Genomic DNA, 22404 nt, shown 5'->3' on the forward strand with positions numbered 1-22404 from the left:
AAGAGTGGCTCAATCAACTAGACTCCCTCAACTGCAATCCACCATTATTGTTTCCTCTAAGTCCCTTGGAATAACAGTGGACACAAATCTGAAAACCTTGGCAAATATCGATGCAACCACACGCAGTGCGTCATTCCAACTCAATCTACTGAAGAAAGTGAGACCATTCCTGCCACCTCGAGACTTTAAACAAGTAGTGCAATCATTAGTCGTCTCAATACTAGACTATGGATCTGCGACCCTTAAGGTCTTCCCAAATCGAGAACAGCTCTACTCAGAACAACCCTCAATGCAGCAGCCAGACTAGACGCTAGAACTCCCCAGAGTTAGGAAACAAAAAACATACACACACACACATACACACTTTTTCTGGATTGGTTATAAGGCTTTGGTAACTACCTACCGCACAAGTTTCTGTCTAACTCATCAATCCACTTCAAAAAAGAGGTGAAAAATATCCTAATGAACATATTTCTCTCGTAAAATTGGGGTGATCCTGTCCACTGAGTACAATTGCCAGCAAATGACAATAATACCAATATAGGTACCTGGAAAGGAACGGATGGAAAGCAGACTCTTGAAAAACAATCACAGAGAAGCCTTTCCAATGACTCATAAACAAATAGAGGTCGTTTAACAATAACCTTGTGTCATCATAACTTCTCACTGAAGTTGGTATACATTTTTCTAGATGTGCTTTTCTCTGATCTCAGCTCTGTGTATATTATTCATTTGTACAGTGCTCTGATACCCTTGGGTCATGTCCGTGCCTTATAAAACACCATAAATAAATAAAGTAACCTAGTCCTGGGTTACGTTTTTGCAACACAGCACCAAGAAATGTGGCCTCATATTCAAATGGGTTTTCAGAAGTGCTGACAAATAGCCTAGTTCTAAAAGGACATGGCAGAGGGAGCCCACACCACCCTGCATGTAGTGAATGTCCTCACCACACACTGTTCATACAGATTCAGACTATGACACTGCACATTAGTCAAGTCCCCATTAAGACAAATATCTACAGAAGGCTGAGACGACCCATGGCATGATTTGCCCATTAGTACCTCCTGAATGGTCCTTGGCATTGAAGGACATTCCAGATGTCAGTATAGGTATTATTTCAGTGCTGTTGCCCTATGCCAGTCCTTCCAGGTACTGTCTTTAACCTTAACTTTTTAAAGTACCTAAGTTCCAGAAACCATAAAAGGCCTTCTTAAGTTGGTTTCCTAATGAAAGATAAATGTAAACCTCAACAAAATCTAATACACCCTGCAAATCATGATGCTCAAGAATAAATAAATTAGCCATGATTGTGCTCATTGCGGCGTAAAAACATGACCTCAGATTTTTTCGAACCCATCCTCCTAATATTTGTTATTTTAATGCCCTTGCGCAACCCCTAGATAAAACTTGTTATAGTTGAATATCCACATTACTGGCATTGTTTGTTGCACCTTCCTATTATCCTACTTGAAAGCTCGTGCCAGACCTTCATTTTGTTTACACACCTGTTTAATAATGGTTCACAATATGCCCAAAATAAATCTGCAATTTTCAAAGTATTATTAACTCCGATGTACATACCTGGGGGTGGATAGTCCTGGTACCCGTGATGACCATAGCCTTACTGCAGACAGTTTGAGTTTTATTAACATTTAAATAATTCTCTGATAATAAACTATTGGTGCTTCCCTTTCTATCACATTGACAGCATTATTGACAATACCATTGTACATGATTGCGTTTATATTCTTAGTCCCAATTAAATAACTCAAAAAAGGTGCAAAGTATTGGACAAATTATTAAGGTGATACTAAGTGACTGTTTTCCCAGAATGATGATTATAGCCACCTATGGTTCAATAAGTATCTGAATATAGTACATAAATATCTATGTACCAGAAGTAGTGCTAGGAGACTTGGCCTGTCAAATGCCTTCTATGCATCTAGCATTATTATCCCAATAGGGTGGAGGCTATCAAACCATGTTACAGCTTTGTTTATATGTACTTTTGTTAGAAATGGCATTTCCGGTTGGCTAAGGCTTGCTCCAAAGCCAGACAGAAACCACCATTCCCAAGGTAGGGTAAGGAAGTCACCCGCCAAGACCACCCCTGCTCATCCTCTTGGTAGCTTGGCACGAGCAGTCAGGCTTATCTCGGAGGCGATGTGTAAAGCATTTGGGCACGCACCCACCAGCAACAACCTCCAGGCCCCCCCCCCCCCCACAAAAGGAACTCCATATTAAAATAGCCTTTGTATTGAAAAACACATTAGATAGGAACACACTTTACAATGTGCCAGAGGCACGGGCAGAATTTACAGGGGACTATGTACAGGACAGGGCCAGGGGACCACTGCCAGGGATGTGCACTTGGTGGAATTGGCATTAGAACAATTTACAACCATAAAACTAGCATTAGAACACATAACAACCAGGAGCTTCATAGAACTAGCATTAGAACTCACTATAACCAGACGCAACATACATGAGGCATAGGATATTCAGGAGGGAAGAAATGACAAGGCACATAACACATCAGAAGCACCTTCAGAGGTGCAACACATAATAACTCTCAGGAATCACCTTAATATTAGCTCATAACTTTCAACAGGCCAACTGGCCTTTCTGGGGCTAGGACGCCCAATGTCGCAATGTCAGGACAGGCTGCAGGTAGCCATAAACAACCTACACGTGGCAGCTGCCCACGAAGTGCTGGGCAGCTGTAGATAGGGCCATTGTGGGAGCCTCGCAGGCTCTAAGGGAATAAATGTAGAAATGGTGGAGCTCTCTGGCTCGGGAAACAACAAGCCTCTCGGGCTCATGAATGAACGGGGGGGGTTGGTGGAGTCCCTCTCGGGGGACTCTCGATCGTGAACTGCCTTCTGAGCCTCTCGGGCTGCGAATCAATAGGAGGAGTCCCTCTCGGGGGACTCTGCATCAGAGGAGGCCCCACGGGACTCCGAGGCGCTCGCGCTGGAGGGGAGGGGCGGGCACCGGCAATGTGCCCCGACGCCCCTCCTCTCCTTCTCTGCAGCACTCACCGGGTCTGGCATCAATGGGGACGCGCCGGTCTCTTCTTGCTCTCTGGAGCTCTCCCTTGCTCCTGGGAGCCCCGGGGGAGGGGAGAATGCAGATTCTTGGGGAGAAGCAGGGGCACGGAGTAGGCTCCCACCGCTCCCTACCTCGTCGCGCTTCACGGGCCGGACACCCAAACTCCTCGGGCTGGCAGCCAATCACGGCGCGGCCCGGGGACACGTCATCAGGAAATCCGGGGCCGGCAGCCAATCCTAGCACGGCCCGTGGAGGACGACTCAAAGGGTCCCGGGCCAGCGGCGGTGAACTCGGGGGGGGGGATAGCGAGGGGTAGGCTCCCTCGAAAATAAGGGGATAAGCGAGGTAGGCACTCGCTGGGGGCTCAGAGACCTTCATAAGCACGGGGCAAATGCCGGGTGGGCACCGGCTTGGTAAACAAAGCGCTTCCAGCGCTAGGGACACGAAGAGCGCGCTCAAGCGCTAGCAGGAAAGGACCAGCGCTCCCAAGCGCTTAGGCAAGAAGTAAAGCGCTTCCAGGAGCTAGGGTCTCAAAAAGCAACAAAGTCTTGGCAGAGTCCAGGACAGCAATAGTTCAGGGGCTGGGCAGGGCCCAGGGAGGCAAGCCTTACCCCGTGCCCAAGCAGCAGCACACCCCTGGTAGATTAGAGTTGAGAACAAGAACCTTTTAGAAGAGGTCACAGCCTCTTTTTATACATGGAATTCCTTTGTCTAAAGGTGCAGGGTGGGTGAGAAACCAGTCGCAGCTGGTTTTGGGAGTACTTTGTTTTCCCCAGCCACCCTTTCCATTCACCAGGCAGGCTAGGGTCATCAGACGCACCCCAGGGGGTGGAGCCAGCAATGTGGGGGAAAAGCCCAGCCCTATTCAGGATCCAGGCGCAGCCCCTCCCTCACATCAGCATGTTAATCTCTCCATTCACCACCGGGGCAGACCCACAGACTCCTGGAGCCAGGCTCCCCAGCCGGCTTCAGCCAATCACGCGCCAGCATACTTACTGCACACACACACACCCATGTCTAGAAGTGGCACTTCTTCACTAGACACATACACGCCGCATACCTCATCTCGCAGCATTCAATCACACGAGTCCGCACATACCAGACTCGACCCAGCACACCCCATGCATCAGGAACTACCAGGGACACATACATTCCCCATGCATTCCTATGGGAGGGCAGGCCTATCTCACCACACGCACTCAGAGTGGGAATCACCATCCCCAGGTCACATATAGCAAGCAAAAACTTCAGGGGTGAACCTGCCAGAAGGGCCAAGTCCAGATATGGTATAAAACTGTTTACACTGGGAAACCAGCTTAAAGATGACACTTGCAACATTTAATTGGTTGCTGCTCCGAAACTTTGTTTTCATCAGTATTAATACATTTAAGGTAGTCAGAACTCCCTCTTAAATTGGAGATGGAGAGAATTCTGTTTAAAACTTTGTGATTATACGTTTGGTTTTAAACTTTGTTCTGGATTCCATCGGGTGCCTTTTGGGTGTTTTCATAGCAGGCTTTACATGACTCCTCCAGAAGTCTAGGCAAAATCTGCTATCTTGCATTCCACTGTTTTCCACCTTCCTGTAGGTTATTTGATGTCCGTATTGACTATGTTGCTGTAGACTCTGCTTGCTATCACAGGAGCTCCTGGTAACTCTCCACTCGGTTATTTTTTAAGAGGATGAATATTTTTATGAAGAGAGAGTGTTGAATACTTACTCACTTGGTGACTTTGTTGATTAAAAGCAGGAAGTTGAGATCTGTATTGAAAATAATTCCCAGCTTTTCTGGCATGTTGTCTAGGGGTTGATGGAGAGCCTAGGCTAGTAGACAAGTCAAATGGACTAATGGGAATCTTAATATTGCCAGCCTTCATGAAACTATTTGTGCTGTATGTAAATTAGTTGTGTTATCAGAGAATGTCAGATTTTTCTGAGAAAGTGGTAGGAAAAATGTGCTACTTTGTCTGTTGGATCTATTTACAAATGAATTATTGAGTTCAGCCATGGGCAACCTCATTCCAGTTAGTACAAGTCCGTCTAACAGAATGTGTTGCAGCAGTTACCTAGTCTGGGTATGCATGCATTGAATTATTCCACCATCTAGTGGTTGTCAGGAAATAAACAAGTTTAGTTCTGCATGGATCTTCTATGAGCCCTACTGATATCGAACATGAGCCCACCTGCCCCATTATATTGTTGTCATCTTGAGTGTTTTTACTGCTTGCAGTTAAGAAGTAAGGAGAGCGGAGTGTTGCATCAGGTGGAGGTGTTCTCACACAGCGGACCATATTGATTAGAAAAGTCAAATACTACAATGGAAACAGATAGTTTTAGGAGCTCTTTAACCAGAGGCGGTCCATGCCACAAAATGCATCTTTTCGGCGGCTGCTGTTTGACTTGGGTCTCAAAATTGGTCATTTTGTCTTTGTTTTCTGTAAGGGGAACACTTCTTTTACATGTTTCCCAAATTAGCAGTGTTTGCAATTTGTGTTTGTCCTACAAACATAAGTATGAAGACTGTGCTTCATACTAATCCTATTAATCAAAGTCTTCAGAAAACGAGAAAAACAGACCTGGTCTTGCCACATTATGTCCCAAAACGCATCCTTGGGGGATGACACAGGTAAAGCAGCCAACCACAGCAGACTTGGATTGCTTTAAAAATTGAGGATTTTGATGGCTTAAATGGAAACAAGAAGGCCCAGATGCAGCAGTTTATAGCCTTCATTATTAAAGACACAACCTCATTTAATATGGAAATTTCTGAAATTGTCCCTGTAGATATGATAGTCTTAAAATGTACAAGCACGTAAAGCGTTAGGAAAAAAAAACTGGAGTCAAAAGACTGGTTCCCAGAGCAAGCACAGACCTTCTACACTGAAAACCTTGACTGTCAAACAGGGTTGCTAAAAACAAAACTCATTCAGGCCCAAAATGAAAAAATGACAGTAAGCTTAAAAATAAAGAAATCAACACTTCGAAAGACGATTGATGGCGAAAAACAGTTACAGAGAAAGATGCTTCTCAATTGACGTAAAGTCAAAACGGGCTTAAGCATATAAGTGACATCTCAAAATAGAAATAAAAGCACAGTTTCAAAAGAAAGGAAATAGGAGGCATTGAGTGCATACATAATATCCTCTAAGGCCAGCCATACGTTACTTCAAGAGGAACCTGATGTTTAGGATTATCCATCTGTTACACCCACACTTAAATCCGTACTTGATGAGATAACAGATGGGGATGATGATACCCATCCACAGGGTTAAGAAGACCCATCTCGCGCATCTAATGTGGGCATTATATGGTTAAGTACTGAAACTGTTGCTTTGTCTGGTCCCACCTAATTTTAAATGTGACATTTCGAACTAAGCAGTTGATGTGGGTCTAGTAATTGTTTATTTTTGCCATTATGTTTTGCAGATTACACTTTCTTTTTTTTATTGGACCCTGTTCGTTTCACTGGGATACAATAAACATTTGCTGTGCCAGCAAAAATAAATGTGGCCCATTCTTATTGCATCTACTTTTCAAAATGTATTTTCACAGGGCAAATATAAAATGTTATGTTATCACTCCGGAGAAATGAATTCTCATGACTTCTTGGGTTCGATGATAGATTAAGCTTTTGACACTTTGATTTATTTTCACCTAATCACGAGGCCTGATTAGTAAAATGTTATATTGCTGCTTGAATTTAACCACTTGTGTTCTGTTTCTGGTTTAATATTTTTGATTGGTTTCTCAAGCCACAATTTCATATGGGATTCTTGAGCTAACGAACAGCTTTAGAACACCGGCGGTGTTAAAGATCACAGCACCCTGACTAACTGAATTATGCTAAAATCCACACTACCAGAACAATAGCCAACCTTCCTAAAGTCAGACTGATGGTTGTATAGTTTGTGTAAGCGGTGCAGGGGATGGCATCTCCCAGATCTGTGGGAAACCGGGGTCGGATATCAAAAGTGGCAGGGACTTTGAAGCCCCTGGTATTTATCTGCAAAATCACTAGTCATCCTGCTGGAGGATGTTTCTGGGTTCAGGGAGCTTGGGCTCTGCAGGGATGTCAGAAACTTGTCTGATGTGGCAGGCTGGACGATACTAGTCTGTAAAAGGGGTCGTAGACAACCAGTGACCAAAGACCCTTTTTGTGTTGCCCGGCGGTGTCGCCTCTATGACCCACCAATATTTAATCAATGAAGAAGCAGGCGCTGGAGACTGAAAGGCAGGAAACGAGGGTTTATTCTCTCCGGAGGAGAACACATCAATTCAGACAGCAAGTATCGTCACGAGGTGCTCTAGCCGCATCTCCGAGGCCTGGCCTCTTATACTCAGGTTTATGATCTTTATTGCACTTAACACATTCTTGCAACACTTTGATATGTGAAAGAACATCCTCGGAATCTCCCCTTCAGGCCCGTTCCCACATACATTTACAGTTGAATTCCCCACCCCGGTCACAACAGGTGATGATTATCGCGCAGCAGGACATTCCGCCGATTCACGGAATGTGTGAAGTTTGATCGGATCTCGTAGGGTGGGGGCTTTGATCGGCTCGAGGGTCTTTTGATGGGGAGGGGAGGCTTCCTACTGTACGGGGTAATAAACAGTATCCGCAGGGCCAGGTGGTGGCTTGGGAACAAGGAAGACAGACGGGCACACAGAAAAGGGAGGTTTGCATCAAAGGGCCTGAGACTATGAAAGGAACGAAGGGAGGTGTCGCGCTGGGAACAGGATGGGATTCTGAGGCAGATCTGCGCTGAAGAGGGGTTTATGACCCAAGGCATGTGAGAGTGAGGGGGTTGTCAGCGTGCGGGGGATGCCTGTGAGGTTAAGAGAGAGAGAGAGAGAGAGAGAGAGAGAGACGCGCTGGCTATCAGCGAGGGGCAGAGGGGCCATGGTGCTCAAAATGACTGCCGCTTACGCGCAAGGCATGTGAAAGCGGGAGTGATCAGTGCGTGGGGGTGCTTGTGTAGGTGGAGAGCCGTGCTGGGGGTCAGGGGTGTGCAGAGGGTGGTTCTGGTCAAGCCAGCTAATGTGGTGGGCGTGTGCGACGAAGTGTGGCATCGGGGCAAAAGGGAAGATGGCGCAGATAATGTTCACCAAACCGTATTGAATTTCCACAAGTCAGCCAGCACACTAGACACTGGTAGGTTTTACATCGGGCATCATGTAGCTGGAGAAATCGTAATGACCAGTGCCCAGTACATATACTTAAAATGGCTTTACTGTTCGCTTGCACCATCTAGTAATTGAGCTAGACAGCACAGTGGCCTAGCAGCTCAGACAGATATGTCCTCACATGTAATATAATGCACCCTGCCTAAGGGCTGCAAGGCCTGCTGTAGGGGTGACTTACATATATTACATGCAGTGACTTTGGCATGGCACGCAGTGAGAGTGCCATATCATGTTTTCACTCATGGTTTGCACCATGACACGCAGTATGCATGCAAATTGTGTGGGGGTCCCTTACGGTTGCATAATACATGCTGCAGCCCTTAGGTACCCTCTTTAGTACCCACGGACTAGTTACCAGGGGTGCCAATTACTAGGGACTCAGAGGGGTGCTATAGTGCTTGCCAATTGTGTTAGACTATTTTACCTTGTTTTTAGGGAAAGCGCACTGGCACTGTGGCTTGGTTAGCAGGGACCCAGTGCACATCAGTCGAAAAACATTAGTACTGGTGGCAAAAAGTGGGGATGACATGACAAAAAAGGGTCACTTTCTTAAACTATGGACCTACTTCCCACTAATAAAGAGGGTAAAGTAGATAATAGACAATTTAAGCACTCTTGGCCTCTCCCCTATTGAGTCATGGTCTTTCACAGTCTCAACAATGGTCATAAGTAGCATTTTATACTGAACGTATATGTATGTATATATGTGAATACATTTGTTTGTTTGTGTATATATGTGTGTATATATGTGTGTATGTGTCTGTATAAATGTGTGTATGTTATATATATACATGTATATGTTCCCTGAACAAGTCAAAGGATACATGGACATTCTAGTTTGGCTCTGATTTCACTCACACAAAACCATAGAAATTAAGCAGTTATAGTTACCTAAGGGAACTATAACTTACACCCCTGCAATGCACTGCTTATGACCTCACATATTACATCACTCATGACCTGGTCAGTGGCATCACTGATGACATCCTGTGACTGTTTCAGAAACATGTCTGAGACTTGCAGATCTATACTAAGCTACAGCATTAGTATAAGTGCTATTCTTTCTGCACTAGTAATTAGTCATACTGTTTGTAAAATACCTCATCTGAGTGGCTGTGTGACTGGCTCTATGCATGTGAGAGTGGCTCTATGCATGTGAGAGTGGCTCTATGCATGTGAGAGTGGCTCTATGCATGTGAGAGTGGCTCTATGCATGTGAGAGTGGCTCTATGCATGTGCATGTGAGTAGATGTTTGTGTGAGTGTCTGTGAGTGGCTGTATTGGATAGCCAGTGGGTGTGAGTGGCATTAGGGTTGAGTTAGTGGCTGCGTAGGATTGTGAGTGCCTTTATGGGTGACTGAGTGGCTCTGTGGGAATGAGGGAGTGTGTGTGTGAGTGAGTGGCAGTATGGGTGAGTGAGTGGCAGTATGGGTGAGTGAGTGGCAGTATGGGTGAGTGAGTGGCAGTATGGGTGAGTGAGTGGCAGTATGGGTGAGTGAGTGGCAGTATGGGTGAGTGAGTGGCAGTATGGGTGAGTGAGTGGCAGTATGGGTGAGCGAGTGGCAGTATGGGTGAGCGAGTGGCAGTATGGGTGAGCGAGTGGCAGTATGGGTGAGTGAGTAGGTGCGAGTGGCAGTATGGGTGAGTGAATGTCTGAGAGTGGCTGTAAAGGTGGGTGAGTGGTTATATGGATGTGAATGATATGTAAGTGGTTCTGTGGGTGTGTGTGAGTTGTATCGGTGAGTGAGTGGCTGTGTGGCTAAGTGGATGTGTGAGTAGCTGCATTGGTGAGGGAGTGGCTGTATGGGTGGCTGTGTGAGGACCTGTGTGGGCAGTTCAGTGGCTGTGTGGTAGTTTCTGTATGCGTGATTGAGTGGGGGTGTTAATGGCTCAAAGGGTGTATGAGTATCTATATGACCGGATGTGTGAGTGGCTGTATTGGTGCGTAAGTGGGTGTGAGTGGCTGTATGGGTTAGTTAGGGTTGTGAGTGGCTGTAAGAGTGAGTGGCTCTATGGTTAAGTGATTGATTGTGTGAGTACTGTAGTACTGGTAAGGGTCTGTGAGAGGTCCTGTGGGAGTGGGTGTATGAGGGGTCCTATGGGGTGTGAGTGGTTCTGTGGATGTCCTTATCACAACACGCCCAGGGATCTATTCCCTGGGGACCAGCCACAGCTTACTTGAGGAGTGGAGCTGCAAGGCCCCTCTCTCTGGGCCGATTTTAGCCCCAGGGACCCCATCCCCATGGCCGGCCACACACAAATATCTATCTATATCTATATCTATATATATTATATTCAACACTCCAGCTCGCACTTGCTGGTTTTATCGGCGTTCTGTAGCCAACGGGTGAGCCACACCTTTTTTACTTCAAACCAACATTCCTGAAAAATATTGTGATTAACAGCCTTCTAATCTCCCTGCGAGTGCGGTCCATATTTCCAGTGTGGAATGTTGGATGGATCGATCTATTTATTTTCATTCTGTGTTGTCCCCCTTCCTGGACCAAGTTTGGCCTCACCCCCGAGACCAGGCCAAAATGTAAGGGGGGGCGACATGTGTCCCTGGGTATCCTGGTCCCAGCCAGGACACAGTGTGTGCAGGATGGGGACCGCGGGCAGAGCCCCGGGGCCCGCGGTCTCAGCCGGCTCCCTGCCTTCTGCGGGAGCTAACATTGCTATTACACATAGGAGCTGCTAGAAATGTAGCTCCCTGAATGCAAGAGCAATAGTTTCATCTCTTTCCTTGCCCGCATGTCTCCGGTAGAGAAATAGATGAAACCTCTGTCAAGCTCGAGCACTGACAGCTCCCACCCACTGGAACCAGAGTGTTTGCTGTTGCCTGTCAGTCACCTCCCACCAAGCAAAAGCAAACAGCTATGTCCCGGGGGTGGTCCCCCTGGGACCAAGCAGGAGCTGGCCCTGCAGCGTGGTGGTCCCCAGGGCCATTAATGGATCCAGAAAGAGGAGCGGCTGCACGCCCCCCTTTACAATTCACAGGCCGGCCCCAGAGTCCCTTCTGCACAAGGCTACCTGTGTGCTGTTCCTGGGCTGCGCACGACAAGAGTCTCTCACACACAGCCCTTACAGGTGTGTGTACATACAATCAGTGATGTGCCTTTTACCCTTGCTGTGTCGCAATGGCCTTATCTTGAAAGGCGTATAATTGCCTTAAACACGCGTTGTCCATTTAACCATGAGTTTGCCGTTGGTGAGTCACAGGTTATGAGGCTCTCCCACCATAAAAGGTAAAAAACCAGGTGATCAAAATGTAAAAAATCGGATCAGATTAGATGGCCAGAACCATCTTATCAGAGACGTTGGTTCCGCATAGGCCAGCACAGTGAGTGGCCCAGCTGTCCTGATTTGTCCAACTTTTCTTGTCCAGACCGCAAACCATGGCTGCTTATGACGAACAAGGGCCAGTCGACCAAAACCTTGTAGGAACTGGGGTCACAGTTCCCCAGGGGGGTAGCTTGGCCCGAGCAGGTAGGCACCCGAAAGCTTAGGTGTAAAGGGACCATACAGCACACACATCCACTGAGACAGGAAACGCACACAAGGACTGAGACCACACCAGTAAGGTTGATTAAAATCATTAAGTTTTATCTAGATCAAAATCACGGCTGCAAATCATTTAGGGCAATTTCAGTAATCAAGGTATCCGCATCCCATCAGTACATTTCATTAGAGTGAAGCAAAGGGAGCAATTCAATAATGCAGCATGTTTTCATAACCATTTCATCAAAGGGAAAACGTTTCCTTACTCAGCAATAACATTTCATTAGATGAGAATAATCATTTCAACACTCAGGAGTACCCAAGTTAGGCAACATCACTTTGGGTAAAGCTACCATGTCATTCTAAAACTGAAGGCATTTAGTTAACATTTCTTTATGCAGGAATACGCAGGGCATTACCCTTACTGATCAAGCAGAACCATTTTGTAGGCACAGGTGAAACCTTTCCTTGGCCATACAAAACTTTGGGCCTTGGGCATAGAACACTTTGGTCCAGTAACAGTACTGCTTTTAGGACCTGCCTAGGGGCAGGTAAGGCCGGCCAGTCCCCCCAACTCGGGGTTAAATCTTAAACAGGCTCCGGCCCAGTTCTGGTTCTCTCTTAGGCCAATTAGGGCCAACGGGCCCAACAACAGGCTCCTTCTGGGAGGGGCGAACTCTGGGCCTCCCTCGGCCTTCCGCCCTCCTCCCCAAGGGTTTACCTGGTCTCTTCGGGCCTCTACGGCCCCTTGTGGTGGTTTGGGGCTGCTCGCACTTTCCTCGGAGCCCCCTCTCTGGGTTGTGGTGGTAACGGCAGATGCGGGGGCTCGTGCGCTCTCCGGAGTCCTCCGGCGGTGTTGCCACAGCAGCCAATAGCGGGGCCTGCCGTGAGGGCGCGCCAGCCCAGGCCAATAGCTGCGCGACAATGGGCGGGGGTGCGGCCAAAGACGCGGCCGGGCACCCCGTCACGTGAGGCGAGTGTTCGCGCCTCCTGGGGCCTAGTGTGGCCTACTGACACGATGCGGTGGGGATGGCGGGCCCTCCGTCAGCTTCCGGGCGGAGGCGGAAATGCAGACGGCGCTCAGATGGCGGAACTGCAGGCCGCAGCGCTAGCAGTGACACAGGTATGCGGCGCTTCCTTTGATACAGCGCTTCCAGGGGCAGAGGAGCGCCCGGGGCTCAACAGTGGTCTCTAGCATCACAGCGCTTTCCTCAGGGTCACGTCAGTCTCTAGAGCCCCAGCAGTTCGGAAGGTTACAGCGCTTTGTGGGCGTAGCGCTTCGGGGATCACAGCGCTCCATTGCCAGTAGCGATTCCACAGGCGGCAGGGTGCATATTACAGCGCTTCTTAGGGGCACAGTAGGAGAGCGCTGGGTAGGTAGGACAGGAAGCTTAGCAGTCTAGGCCCTTCAGTCCAGGCGGGACAGCAGAGGGGGTTAGGCAGGACAGCACAGGGGCCCAGGTGAAGACAGAGGGGCGCAGAAGTGGCACAGCCCGGTACCTGGTTGATCTCCAGTAGTCCTGGTGGCACAAGAAAGCGGTCTTCTCGGCGCTTGGTGGTTCCTGCGCCCTTTGTAGATAGCAGATTCTTAGTTTCTAGGAAGGGGGGGGGGGTGAGTTGAAGGCTGCTGACAGGATTCCTCAGCAGGTCACTGCAGGTGGTCTCTGGGTTCCCCTCCAGCCGGGCCAGATCAGTGGGCTAGTTCAGTGTTCCTCACACAGTTTGGTGGGCAGCGCCTAAACCCTGCGTAGGTTCCCCCAGGTCAGTGATGCCCCAACTGACTAAAAACTTTCCCTCCTTTCTTTATATATGCCCAGGTCAGGTGAACACTCTCTAAGGCGGCAAAAGCAGACTCCGCCCCTATTCTAGAAGGTTCCAGGAGCTTCCCTACTCTAGCTATGGGCAGGCAAAGCAGGCTGGTGTTGCAACAATGTTTAAGGGTTCCAGCCAGCTCCTGGCAACTAGGGTGCTACTAAAACGACCACTCCTCAGTAGCAGGGGCCTGTGGCAGCCATGTTGGAAGTAGAGAGTACCTGCACCTTAGCATTAGCAATGGGAAGGTGCTCGGAGACCTAAGGCCAACGAAAGAGGGTGGAAAAAATGAGGCAAGGGCGAAAAAAATAGGGAAAGGCCACCCTAGGGCTGACAGGTCTAACAACCCTCTTCATCCGAACTCCATGGTCTGGGTCCACAAATACAGACTGCTCCCCCTTGCTCCCACGTCCCTCACAGACGGAGACACCTGCCCTCCCCCCAATTGGGAGCTCCTGGACTTAACTCCATGTCCCCCTTTGCAGCCTTTTTCTAGTTCGCCCCCCTCTTTGCCAACGGTGTAGCACACAAGGCTATCAACCCGTCCAGCACCTCCACACCCGGACACACCAGGGCAGGTAAAACCGAACTGCTTGTAGGAATTGAAACCTTGCCGCCAACTCCCCCCCACCCCCACCCCCCACACACACACCTTGCAATCTATAGGCGCCCATCTAAATCCTATTAAAAATACATGTATGCAGTAAATGTTCTTTTCTCCATAGGAAAAGCATTATCCTGTAGTAGTAGTAGTAACTCAATTACGGAGTTATGGGTGTTGAAATATATATAAAAATAAGTGCTATTTTTTTTAAATTGGTCTCTAGTTTCTTCTTGACTGTCTCATTGATTGACTTTGTGTGTTTAACAAATGCATTCACACAACCCTCTGAAAAGCCTAGACTGCATGTCCGCACTACCCTGAAACAGATCATTTTGGATTATTAATTTAAACCCTGTAAACCGATAAGAGTCATCTGGACTTTCTACAGAGTGTAGCTTTTTTAGCACACTAAATAAAAAGCGAAATTCCTACATAAATATATATGTTTATCAATTTTTTGCTGGGGAAAAAAACTTTTAGTGCAGTTATGGTGACAAATAGAACCTAACTCAGAAAACGTAGTTATGGTTCAATAAACTACAGTTGAACGCTGCTTATGACTAACATATTACACCAGTTAAGTTACATGATATTGTTGATGGCATCACTGATGACCCCTACAATGATACCAATGCTCTGGAGCTGGAGTACAGAGAAATGTAATTGAAGTTCCTTGGTGACTCCCAGGAATTGCAGAGTAAATCCATATACTCTGTCACAATTGGGCAGATTTCATTGACTCTTGTGACTATATAAATTCCACTTTCAAGTTTTTCTTTGTGTTTTTGCTCATATAATTACACTCCTTAATAATCTGCAGAAAAGGATAGGTAGTTTTTTTTTTTTTTTGCTTTCTTTTTACGTTTGAAAACTTTCACTCTACAGCAGTGTTTTCTGGACAGCTAGAAGATCTCTACATCATAAATTCCTGAACCCCACACAAGACAATCATGTAGCTTCTCCGGGAGAGAGAAAGCTTTCATATAAATATGTGACATGCACATTGTGCATCAAAAAGCAGTTTGGAGGGAGCAAGCCTAGAGGTTAAAGCCTGATAAAATTACTCGCACATATGTTTTACACAGACCACACCATTGGCCCCCTTAATCCGTCAACCCTACATGGTCGTTGAACTGGGTATAGCAAGAGGGTAACAGTTGCGCCCGTGGACATTTTATTCACTAGCTCCACTTCATAGCCTAGGTGACAGGACTTGACACACTCACCCAGATCAGAGGTATTCTTTGGGAGTTACCCAAATATCAGAGGACAACTTTGGCTAGCAAAATGTGGAAGATTTTCAGATTTCAGTGGGCAGGTTGTCAAATACACTGGAGGAAAATTACTGTGTTTTCCTGAAAATAAAATTGTTTTGGCAGCACAGCTTTTCAAAGCCATATAGGGGGACTTTTGTCTCATGTCACTTACTCTACATGCTTACACATTAGTCACAATTGCTGTCCACCACTGACTTTCCTTAATATATAATATATAAAAATGAATGTGACCCTCAACATGTTGGTGATTGCTTCTCAGGGTCAGCAATGGTGTAGAGTCCACTGACTGAGTGTTGCCCTTGCCTAGAAGTTTAGAAGCCTTAATGCAGATACACTGAGGTCTGTCTGCTGAAATGTGGCTGCCAGAAGGTGGTTGCAGAACCAGGAAATCAGTTAGCAGAAGCTGGTTGTTCCTTCTGCTCTGTACTTCAGTTACACACCACCTCTGCTTATTGAACAGATAAACTTGGTAGATGGTAACAAATTCAAGGATGGGATGTAAAAGCCGACCTCTACTGTAAATAGATGACTTAAATGGCCTCTCTGATTTTAACCATATAAGTGGAAGCAGATGAGGGCTGAAGAAGGCATTGCTTATATTTGGGACACAGGTATACTGCAGGTAATAGGGTTATTGATACCCTTTTCTAGCTTTTTCCATACAGGCTGGGGTCAGGAAATCTCAGTACTCTGCCTCATAGAAGTGTGTTTTGCATTTAAAGGCTCATTGAACTGATGGCCTGTACGTATCTTCAACGGTCAAATTGGCTGCTCAAAATAAAAAAAACAAAAAGCTCTGATCACCACCTCATCTACAGTCTAATGTGCTGTCATTAGCATACAATTTAAGAATTAATTTTGCAGATAAGTTGGTTTACTTTGTTACCCACATTTTCGTTGGGTTCAGATGGTAAGTATCCTTAATAAGAGGGGTAATATGTAGGTGTTCACAGCACGTACCGCTGTACATCGCATGCTGTGCACACTCCAGCCATCTAGTGTTGAGTGAGAATGTTGCAAGTTTTTCTTTGACTAGGTATTGACGTGACGTGTGATACCTCCCCTGAAACCCACAATGCACCAGGACATTTTTCTTACACCGGCACAAGTAATAATTGCCAATTAGCCGTGTACTGAAAAAGAATGTCTGCAGTCTTGTGCAGTCTTGTCAAGGCGAAGATTGGTACAGTTCCCTTAGTTCCATGTGGGTTATTTAACATGCAAATGTTTGTTTAACTAAAATCAGTGTTCGTTATTTTCCACAGATGATCCAGAAGTAAGAGAGTCGCCGAATGTCCCTGAAAAGGGAGTGGAGCCTCCTACAGATGCTGTTTCCATTGATGCAAGCCAGGAGCAGAGACCGAAACTTGTCTCCAAGAAAACCAAAAAATATTCTTGCTTGTCCCGCCTGAGGAGACGTCGGCATCCACAGAAAGTGGACGAGAGTGACCTGAGCGAGGGGTTTGACTCCGATTCCAGCCAAGACTCCACCAAAGGAAGCGAGAATTCAGACAGTGGCTCGGACAAGAGCTATGAAGAGGCAGAGGCAGCTTTTGATGTGGAGACAGACTCTGATATGAACAGTCAGGAGTCTCGCTCTGACCTGGAAGACATTGAGTATGAGCCCAATGGGGAGTGTAAAGGCAAGGTCCTTAAAGGACCCCAAGAAGCTTTAAAGGACTCTGAAGAAATGGCTGATTGCAAAAACCAGACTGTCCCCAAAATTGAGAATCCAGACCCTGCTGCTAATGGTCCTGTACTGGCCCCCAGTGATGCTAGCATAGCTAGTAACCTCCAAGCCATGTCCAGCCAGATGTTCCAGACTAAACGCTGCTTTCGCCTAGCACCCACTTTTAGCAATGTTCTTTTGAAGCCCAGTCACGAACTATCTGCAACTAAGTCAGTGGACAGCAAGCCCATAATGAATGGGGATGCAGAAAAACCCGGGGTAGTTGAACCAGGTAATTGTATGAAGTGTAATATCTTTAGATTACCTTTTGAACGCATTCTCCAATATCTTACAGTGCCACAAAGCATATTACGTTTCTGTAAATGCTTTGTCATTTTACAGGTGAGCAGAAAGATAATAACTCCACACGACTAGACATTGATTTAACCATAAAAAGTAATTCGCTTCTGGGTTTTGGAAAATATAAACGGAATACTTGATGGGAGTAGACAGGGCTTGTACCCACCATTTATTGTACACTTATCACAAAAATATTCGGATTTTAGAGAAATGGATCTCTGTTGCAGTTCCATTTAATAAAGCCTGTATTAATATGACCCCTTAAGCTTCTGCACAGGGTTTCATTCGTAGTAAAAATAAAAACTTGGTGTAAAGACAGATTTTAGTACCAATAAAGTAGCTCTTCTATGTACCAATTTATAGCTCTGTTCTATGTGAAATAGGATTTGGTTCCACAAATGCCAGATTGCTCTCTGTGGCAGATAAATGCGGACTACACTGGCCAGCCACATATATTCCTAAAATGCACTTTAATTTTAGAGATTACACAATGCTATTACTTCACTAAAACGGCCTGGGAAATTAAGTGTGATGAATAGCTTTAGACCACAAAACTCATTATGCTTTCGCTCTTTCCTGCATGCAGAGTACACTACTCTCAGATTATTAACTTATGTTACCATTAGTTTTTATTGCTAAAAATCCGTTTTATGCATGACCATTGTTTACTCATTTTCCTAAAGTAATACCATAACTTAAACATTGATTGCCCTTTTCAGTTATACAAAGTATGTAATGCAGACCATAGATGGAGTGTTTAGCTCTTTCCTTTTTGAAGACTTGTACTCCTAGGTGTATAAATTCAGTTCCTGTAAGGATATATGGGTTGCCATATGTCTAGTGGAGTCATGTAATATAATATAACGTTTCACATTGAGAAAAAAAAATCTGAGTCAAATGGGCATAATCATGTATATTTATCTGTACAGGTTTCATTCTATTTTTCGTGGGTGTCTGTACCTTTTTAGTGCTGTGGATGATCAAAACTGATGACAAAGGCATTGAAATTCAAGGCTGGAAAGAAGCTGATTCATGTATTTATACAAAAAGATTGGAATGTTAAACAGTCAGCATGCATAACAGTTAATTAGAAAAGCCTATAGCTTGCATAATTTGACAAATATGTTTGAAATAAACCCCACTTGTTTACATACTATGTAGCATAACAGTCGCAGACCTGGCAGTTTACTCTGCAATCAATTGTAAAAAAAAAAAAAAAGTCTGTGAAAACAAATGGGTTTATTTTGTTAAGAAAATGATCGTAGAGTAATTTATTTAAATATTGCACGCAGAGTAGAGTAATTGTTCAGAGGATGTGCAGGATCTGGTGCAGTTTGGGACTTAAATGAGGGGTTTAGTGAATTGTAAAAATGTTTCTTTATTAGATTGAATAGAGAATTGGATGGTGCTTTTGAGCCATTTGTTGACAGCAGCTACCTTTGACTGGTTTGATAAGTGAACAACGCACTGAAACCACCATCACCTAATGATTAGAGGGTTGAATTTGCAGTATCTGAAAGAAACATGTAGTGATAGATTCCTTACCTCTGAATTACCCCCAGGCGTCAGACTGGAACCGGAAAGTTTTCGTCAGCAGTACCCCTGCGTGTCTGTAGGTGTCGTTGTGCAGCTCCGCGTGCGTCGTTGGTGTCCGTGTCGCCGAGATGATATTGCTCTAGCTACTTAGACGGGCCCACGTGCGCTGACTTCAGTTCTTTCTTATTCGGCACCAGCAAGCGCAGATCCGGGAAGAGCACGTACCCCAGTCACTTTTTGACTGAGTTTTTTAGGCCTTTTGACTCAATTCTTCGAGTCGATCGACTCCTGGTGTTGTAGGATGCCCGGCTTCAAGAACTGCGGGGACTGTCACCGCATGATGTCGGTGACAGACCCGCACCGCGTGTGTCTCTACTGCCTTGGGCGCGACCACGACTCCAAGTCGTGCCCCGACTGCCGGGCTATGGCGCCGAAGACTTTCCGGGAGCGGTCCAGAAAGTTGTTAGAAGTCCAGCAATCTGCTCCGTGCCGCTCACGGTCCTGGTCTTGAGGGAGGTGGAGGGACCGGCCGTGCAGCCGGCACCATCGTTCGTCTGGATCTGAGTCTCCGCACTCTGTGTTAGGTAAATTGAAGCATTCGAAAAAAGTCATAAAAGCGTTGTTGCTCCTCTGCTTCCCCTCGTCTGCTTCTCCCATCTGCCCCGGCGCCCCCCACCGGCTTCGATCCCGGGCGACACCGGCCAACCTTATAACATCTCCACCCGTGTTGACCCCTCCTCCGGCACCACCTCCGACGTCGTCCGGTGCTACCGCCGACGTTGACCCCGGTTTCAGCCCCGGATACTCTGCCTGAACAGCGTCGATTGACACGGATTCCGACGCCGGTGGGGCCTTTTTACCCCTATGTCCATCCTTATTTTTAGCCTGTATCAAAGACTTCAGAGGAAGGGGAGGACTAGGAGGGGTCTGAGGACCCTCTCACACAAGTGTGGTAATGTTCCGGACTGGGCAGAGGATTTGGGGGATGCCAGTGGTCTTGACACCTCATCTGACCTTGGCATGCTGGCTCCCCCTTCTGTGGCTACGGAAGAGGGAGCAACTTGCGCAGTAGTGTTGCGTAGGGCGGCCGAGGCCCTCCACGTCGCACTCCCTACAGTGATTGTCAGGACTAATCTCCTGACAGAAGTGTTTCAGCCGGCCGCTACCTCTGCAGAGCCACTGCTGCTTTTCATTGAGGCACTTTCTGACGTTCTTTTGGGCACCTGGTCCAGGCCCAACATATGGGCTCCTGTGGACAGGAACGTGGCCTGACGCCATCTCCCGGCTCAGCGCAACCCCCTCTTTCTCTCCCAACACCCCACTCCTGGGAGCTTGGTTGTCCAAGCCTCTGCTCCCCAGAGCACGTTCCCTTCCGCCCCTTCGGATAGGGAATCCAAGAGGCTGTAGCAGCTTGGCAAGAAGCTGTTTTCATCTGCCAGCTCAGCGCTGTGGTTGGTGAACACCACATGCCTCTTGGGCCATTATTCCCACTCTGTGTGGGACGCGGTAGCGCAGGTGCTGGCTAATATTGCTGCTGGGAGAGACGCAGCTAAGTTCTCCATCTGTTGTGGACTTGATATCGCCGACTCGCTGGGCAGGGCGATCTTCACGACGGTGGCGCTTCGGCGCCACACCTGGCTGAGGACAAATGGCTTCTCAGGGGGTGTCCAGAACACTCTGATGGACATGCCCTTTGATGGCATTTGCCTCTTTGGCAATAAGGCAGATCGTGTGTTGGAGCGCTTTAAGGACTCCTGGGCTATGGCCAAGTCCTTGGGCCTGTCGGCCATTCAGCCTCTTCCGCCTTCTGATTTTCGCTCCTTTCGTGGCCACGGAAGGGGTGCCCCAACACATTAGTTCCAGAGCCACAGGCCTGTGCAGCAACAACCTTGCCGCGGACGTGGGAACCGTCAAGGCGGTTCTGGAGGCCAGCGGGTGGGTCAGTCCACCCCTACAGCATCCACTGCAAAGCCTTCCTCGTCCGAACTTTCAGGCCCATCAAACGCCAGTGGGTGGCAGAATTCGCCATCATCTCCCCCACTGGCGCAACATCACATTGGACAAGTGGGTGCTGCAAATTGTCCGAAGACTACCCCTCCGGCCATGCCACCTCAGTACCACCGCATGTCTGGGGACTAGGAGAAGTGTGGCTCAATGATTAGAGCGGCAGACCCTGATGCAGAGGTCTAGCCCGGGACCAGGGTTCAATTCCCCGCCTCGGCGGGTCTTGGGCTCAATAATTCCACGGACCTGATATTTCTCGCCTCGGTGCCTAATCCAACCATGGAGTCCCACTCTGCAACTCTGGGCAATAGCTTGCTTAATCTCCACAATGGCCCCCACATCGCTAAGGATGCCTGGCCTCTACCTTGGGGGTGCCCAGGAGTGGACGCCTCACAGGGAAAGACAGGACGGGTTCCACAGTGGTATTCGTACAAGCGCCTTGAGACCCTTGCGGGTGAGTAGTGCGCTATACAAGTATCAATTTACATCTTGCGCTTCTTAAGCGGGAAGTCACGGCCCTCCTGGCCAAGGGGGGAATCCAGCGCGTTCCTGGGCCAGAAGTAGGTTGTGTTTGTTATTCCCACTACTTTCTGGTCCCCAAGAAGGACAAGGGCCTGCGTTCTATCTTGGACCTCAGGAACGTCAACCGCTTCCTCCGGAAGGAGAAGTTCAAGATGTTGACACTAGCTCAGGTCTTGTCTACCCTCAACCCTGTAGACTGGATGGAAGCGTTGGACTTGCAGGACACATATGTTCGAGGCATGTGGGCTGCTGAATTCATATCTGTGCATAGATCGCCGCCTAGTGTTGGTTCTGGATGATTGCACCTTGTTGTCCTGGAAGAGTCTTCGAAGTATCACAAGATAGGTGACTCCTCCCCTGGACTACAGTGCGCATGGGCATATTCTCCATCCTCAGATTGTTTTTTTCCGCCATTGGGTTCGAATGTTATTCCTACACTCCAACTTCGGAATCGAAACAAAACTTTTATAAAGGCCAAAAGGCCTTCGACTTCGACGGTATTGTTCTCGATCGGTACTTCTTGACTCGATCAAGCTTTCCATCTCGAACCGGTCGTCGGCGCGGGCCGTTGGGCCTTTTCGACGCCACGTGGGCCTGCTTCGATGGAAAGGAGCCCGTTCAAAAGGTGCCCACAATGCCACTCAAAGTTCCCGCATACTGACGAGCACTCAGTATGCAAGAGCCTTTCTCCAGCCCATAAGGAAGAAACCTGCCCAGTCTGTGCCCAGTTCCGGTCGTAGAAAACCATTCGGATTCGACGGGCCGCCAGGCAAGAGATACAGCGACAGGCACCGGAACCGGACAACGTCTTCGATGATGACCAAGAACTTCCAGAAGCTCCAGATTCGGACCTAGAAATCGTCACCGTCTAGGACTACTC

The 22404-nt window shown here is 47.4% G+C and overlaps 1 protein-coding gene across 1 annotated transcript in view; it reads left to right on the forward strand.

Moving 5' to 3' along the window:
• Positions 1 to 22404, forward strand: part of SMG5 (SMG5 nonsense mediated mRNA decay factor) — a 317166-nt gene that overhangs the window by 174223 nt on the left and 120539 nt on the right. Inside the window, exon 12 of the mRNA XM_086947626.1 lies at positions 16699 to 17394. Coding sequence (XP_086803752.1) covers positions 16699 to 17394 — 696 coding nt within the window. The remainder of the gene's footprint in view (positions 1 to 16698; positions 17395 to 22404) is intronic.

This window comes from Lissotriton vulgaris, chromosome 12 (assembly GCF_964263255.1).
Source record: "Lissotriton vulgaris chromosome 12, aLisVul1.2, whole genome shotgun sequence".
Lineage (NCBI taxonomy): Eukaryota > Metazoa > Chordata > Amphibia > Caudata > Salamandridae > Lissotriton > Lissotriton vulgaris.